This window comes from Miscanthus floridulus, chromosome 8, assembly GCF_019320115.1.
Source record: "Miscanthus floridulus cultivar M001 chromosome 8, ASM1932011v1, whole genome shotgun sequence".
Lineage (NCBI taxonomy): Eukaryota > Viridiplantae > Streptophyta > Magnoliopsida > Poales > Poaceae > Miscanthus > Miscanthus floridulus.
This window is the reverse complement of record NC_089587.1, coordinates 99,246,534-99,252,031: the sequence shown is the minus strand read 5'-3', so window position 1 is coordinate 99,252,031 and position 5,498 is coordinate 99,246,534. Positions and strand designations below refer to the sequence as shown.

Sequence of the window (5,498 nt, the reverse complement as noted above, 5' to 3'; positions counted from 1 at the left end):
GCGGTCTCTACTAGTTCTCGTACCTGATAATGCTTTTGTGAGACATGACTCAGACTTGGCAATGTAATTGAAAACTATGATGTTTTGTACTAAACTATGTTGCTTCCGCACACTCAAACTTGGTTTGTAATATTCTATTTAAACTCAGATGGATGTAATCCGAATGCTTATTATGAAATGTTGTAACGGATGATGTGTTGTGTTGAATCACTACGATCTTGGTTTGTATGTCGAGAGTTGGTTGAAATCCTTCGTGATTTCCGGACTACCGGGATTATGGGAGCTTAAGTACAGGAATTTGATCGCTTCGATGATTGTTTTTGTACGTACGTTCTTATGATTTGGTCGGTTCTGTTACAGGAATTTTTGTGGTAGATTAGTGATAGCAAAAACCCTAAAAATTTTACATAGGTTCATTGTATTATTATGTGCTCACTGTAATTTTGTAGCTCTAAAATAGACTATTTAAAATGGTAGCTAAATACCCATTAAGGCTAATGAATAATGGCATGATGTTGGTTATAAAAAAATTAAGCACTTGTAGGGTGAGCTTGGAATCTATTTGATAGAGATAATGATTAGCTTAGTATTTTAGTCATTAGAGCTAGCTTAGTAGCTTACCATGTGTATTCTTACTTTAAGAGTTGTTATTGCCAAAATGTTAAGTGTTGCATCATCGTCGCATGCATGTAAAGAACGAGTTGGCGAAAATCATGACCATCGGAGACCATGAGTTTGAGGAGGTGATCGAAGAGTATGAGGAGGATATCTTTGTGTAGGAGGAGGTCCCAAAGCCAACACTGACTGACTGAGCTGACACCCCACCTGTCCAAGGCAAGCCCCGGTGCATAACCCTTATTTTGAATAATCACTGGATATATATATATATATATATATATATATATATATATATATATGTGTGTGTGTGTGTGTGTGTGTGTGTGTGTGTTGTGCATCTACGTTATAGGCTTATTATTGAAACTACATGCATAGATAAACCTACTTATGTGTCCTACTAGCATAGGTTGATTAGCTGCTATGCTTAGGCTATCGATAGCGTGAGTAACCTGTCGTTACTCATAATAGGTGATTATTATTATCACTCTCATGATAAAATAGTGAAAAGAAAATGGAGATCGGGCAGGGATATGGTATGGGTATTGGTGGGTGTAATAGGTTGTGTCTCACGACCAACGGGGCATAGCTTGGTTACATTGATTTCCCTATCCATGTTGGTTAAGAACCAGACGTTGCATTGAATTTTAGTCAAGTCACAGTCATATTATCCTGAGCACATACTTGCTTATGGGGGCGGGAAGGCTCGTTGCTCTCTTATCGTGGGTTTTGGCTCTTTCTGGACTAACTGATTGGAGGCGGGGATGGTGGAGGTCTAAGCACCACACTGAATCAGGGACTCAGGTGTGGGGGCTTGGAGTTCCAGTTTAGACGGGGACCTGGACCCCTTAACAGGAGAGTGGTGGGTTGATCCTGCTTGTGCCTGGGGTACAAGCGAGGGTCTGTTTTAGGGTATCCGGCTGAGCTACATTGATTCCTGAATCACCGTGTAATACCATACGACTTGTCTACGATCTAGCACCGTAGTAAGAACTGAAAGCTGAAAGATGGTGAAATATATCTGATTGCTCAACTCTTGCTTGAAAGTAGAATATGTGCTTACATAGAATTGTTAGCTAATAAACTAATCATGACTGCTAATAAAACACATACATAAGGATTCACTACTAATATTGCTTTTTGCAAAAAGAAAACTAGCAAACCATAAAGCTTATCATATACTTTGGAGTCGAGAAATTATTCCCACTAATCTGGTAAGTCTTGCGAGTACATTGTGTACTCAGGGTTTATTTACCCCTGTTGTAGGTGCAGCTTGAGGAGTGACTGTTGTGTGGAGGATTCTTCTGGTGGGCACAGATGGATCCTTGTATTTTATCGTTAGAAGTTTATTATAATTCCATTGTCTAAATTCCGCACTCTGAACTTGGTATTGTAATAATGTATTTCTGAGAACTCTTGATGTATAAAATGGACTAAGTATTATAAACTCGTTCTCATTATTGGATCCTGGAGGAAAAGGTGGATTGTTCGAGTTCTCTCTTGGGGTGTGCTCGACGGAACCGTCCGTAGCTTGCTTTTGGGGTACTTAGTGTCTAGTGGAAGACAAGCGTCTCCGAAGGTGTGTTATTTCGGACGGTTCTACCACACTGAGCGACGTGGCCCAATAAATTATCACAGTTTGAACTATGGCTCTGTTCGCTTCTCTTATAATCCGTCTTTTTCAGCTTGTTTTTTTAGCCGTAACAGTGTTTTTCTCTTACAACAAATCTGCTGGAACAGTGTTTCGGCTTATTTTTTCAGTGAAGCGAACGGGGCCTATATGGTTTGGGAAGGAAGAGATTTTGGTAGGGGTACTCCATATAGGTGATTCCATTGCACAATATAATAAATATGGAGTAGTTGTGAGAAGCTTTTAGTTCCTAGCTCCCAGTGTAAATAAAGAAGTTGTTCCCGTATGATTCTCATAAGAATCCATATGAATTTCTACGGTTCAACTGAGGAGAAGTGATTCTCAAAAGAAAAAACTACTTCTGAAAGCATTGTCAAAAGGCCTCTTAGATTCAAATTTTGATGCACTTATAAAAATTGTAAATGCATGACTATTTTCATTTCTAGTTTTTACAGCGACAAGAGATTCTCTGTCTTTACTATTATGGATCAGGGGTTCCTTTCAGAGGGGGGGTGCTATATTCCACCCAGATGGAATTTTCACCCATTCTTTTCACTCTAAATTCCAGATCGCTCCATTTATTGTTCTAGTACTAGCATAAGAAAAAAAATGCCCCGGTTGAGAAAAATAGTGTTCCACATGCAATTGGTACCATGGCGCAAAAGCATAGACGCATCAACCGTTAGCTACGTACAGAATACAGAAGTATGTGTATTCTTTCCTTTTTTTCAAAGTTTCAGGAATGTTTGAGCTTAAGAAAAAAATGCTTGAGTTTCTCGTAACTAGATAAAAAGTAATAGTCATTTGTTTCAAATTGCAAGTCATTTTAGTTTTTGTTCTAAGTCAAACTTACTTAACTTTGACTTAGTTAATATAAAAATATATCATCATCTATAATATTAAATACTTATATCCACTATCAAACTATATTTTATGGTGTACCTAATAAAATTTGTTTGATGTCGTAGTTTTTTTCTATAAAATTTGTTGGAAAATGAACCTAGGGGAGAGCAAGCGTGGGTACATAAATTTTAATATTTTCGTTTTCTCTTAAAGTTGTGTTGAGATTTATTTGCTGAATGAAGAGCACGAGTTGTTTTTTTTGTAGGGAAAGGAGCGCGAGTTGATGGAGGCGGGTTCTTTGGCCCATGGAAAGACCGGGGCATTATGAAGGCCGGCCCATTATAATTAATCATATACATTTGGTCTCGAGCCGTGACACCATCGTGAGATCAACAATAAACTAGATTCTTCATTAAAAAAAATAGATTTATTCAAATATAGTTGCCTGATATTTTGTTTTCTTGTCAGTCAATTTTCATCGAACATCACATGTCTACTGTCGGAACATCACAAAATGCATTGTAGAACATTATAAAATATATCACAGAATATCGCATGTATTTTAGCAGTCGTTTAAGAACGTCACAAAATATTAAAATACATCATAGAACATAACAAAACATCACATGTGTATCACTTGAACATCGCAAAAAATGTCATAGAACATCACATATATACTACGTGAACATTACAACATGTCAACATTATAGAACATCATGTAGTATGTGAACATGTAAATATATTATGTGAACATCATAAAATACATCACAGAACATGACTAATGGTTTGTGCCACACAAAAAAAAAACAAATTTCCCTCATCATATCAAAATAAGGCCTTGTTTAGTTGGGTGAAATTTGAGAATTTGGCTACTGTAGCACTTTCATTTTTATTTGGCAATTAGTATTCAATCATGAATTAATTAGGCTCAAAACGTTCGTCTCGCGATTTCCAATCAAACTGTGCAATTAGTTTTTTTCGTCTATATTTAATGCTCCATACACGTATCGCAAGATTCGATGTGATGGCTACTGTAGCATTTTTTGGAAAAACTTTTTGGAACTAAACAAGGCCTAAGTAAGAAATTGATTGTGGAAAAAAGTAAGAAATTTATTGTGAAAAGAACCACTCAGTTTTCATTGAAAATTTGAAACCCACGGTACTTTGTTTATACGAATTAAAGAGATGGATCATCGCTTCTCCAATAGTCCAATGAATGAACGAATTACATATAAAGCTGGCCTGGCCTGCTCAGGTATACTTATCGGATCGAGGCAAAAATAAAAATTAAAACGAAGTCCACATATATTGGATTGGAAGCCAAGAAAAATCAAAATAAAAACAAAATCCTAGTACTAGCTAGTGCTTGCTTATAAGAAGGTGAAGGACAGCAATAAGACTGGCGAGGTAGGCGGCAGGCCAGCTGAAATGATACGTTGGAGCTGAATGGTACGTACATATTATATATAAATATATATAAGTCGGATCATCGATGGTATCGTATGGATGATGATGAGATGTGATGCATCAGAAGACCTTGGCGACGTCCTTCATGAGCCCCGGGTTGGCGTTGCAGAAGGTGATGAACTCGTTGAAGTCGATGCAGCCGTCGCCGTCGGTGTCGATCTCGGCCATCATGCGCTGCACCTCGTCGGCGGAGGTGGACCCCAGCTGCCGCAGCGCATCCGTCAGCTCCGACAGCGAGATCTTGCCGTCGCCGTTGGTGTCGAACCGCTTGAAGATCCGCTCCATGTCCGCCGTCTCCGCCATTACCGACGAATCTGCTGGACCGCCGATGGATCGATCGATCGTCTGTGTCTCCGGTCTCCCAGACCGGCTTGCGGTCAAGTGTGGCGGTGGCGGGTCCCTCTCCGACGACGCTCCGAGCTACCGTACCTCGCGACCTCGAAGTCTGCGCGTGCACGCGTTCGTGCTTCCTCCTCGGTCGTGCTCTTCTATGTATCCGCTGCATATATAGCGAGAAGGGGTCCCAGATTTCTGAAGGAGAGGACATGCCGGGGAGAAATCCTTGGGTCACCTCACTTCCCATCCATCGCCATGCACGGATGCACCAGCTGCAGCTCGCCCGCCGGAAGAATCGTTCAGCCGGACGGAGCAGAGGAGGCCATTCAATCAACCGTGCAAGCCAGCATCAACTAGGCTTCGAGGCCCAGTTTCTAAGCCCATACATGTACCCATGGAGGGCCACGGCCCATGAAGCGAGAAGTGCAAACGCACCAGAGGCCCATTACCCGCTTTCAGCCCACCGTGGCTCCGACTCCTCCAGCCGACTCGGACCACCGGTGGTCGTGTCGTGGAATGGTGGAAGCCGCACAACCACGGCGGGGCCTGTTCACCGCGATCGCCGCCCGGGATAGAGAGGCTCTTTGGAATTCGACCGTTACGGAGA

At 40.9% G+C, this 5,498-nt stretch overlaps 1 protein-coding gene across 1 annotated transcript; it reads right to left on the bottom strand.

Moving 5' to 3' along the window:
* Positions 1-4,251: 4,251 nt before the first annotated feature.
* Positions 4,252-5,048, bottom strand: LOC136473074 (polcalcin Phl p 7). The gene has a single exon (XM_066470769.1). The coding sequence runs from the start codon at positions 4,856-4,858 to the stop codon at positions 4,616-4,618; it is 243 nt and encodes an 80-aa protein (XP_066326866.1). The 5' UTR covers positions 4,859-5,048; the 3' UTR covers positions 4,252-4,615.
* Between the last annotated feature and the right edge of the window lie 450 nt (positions 5,049-5,498).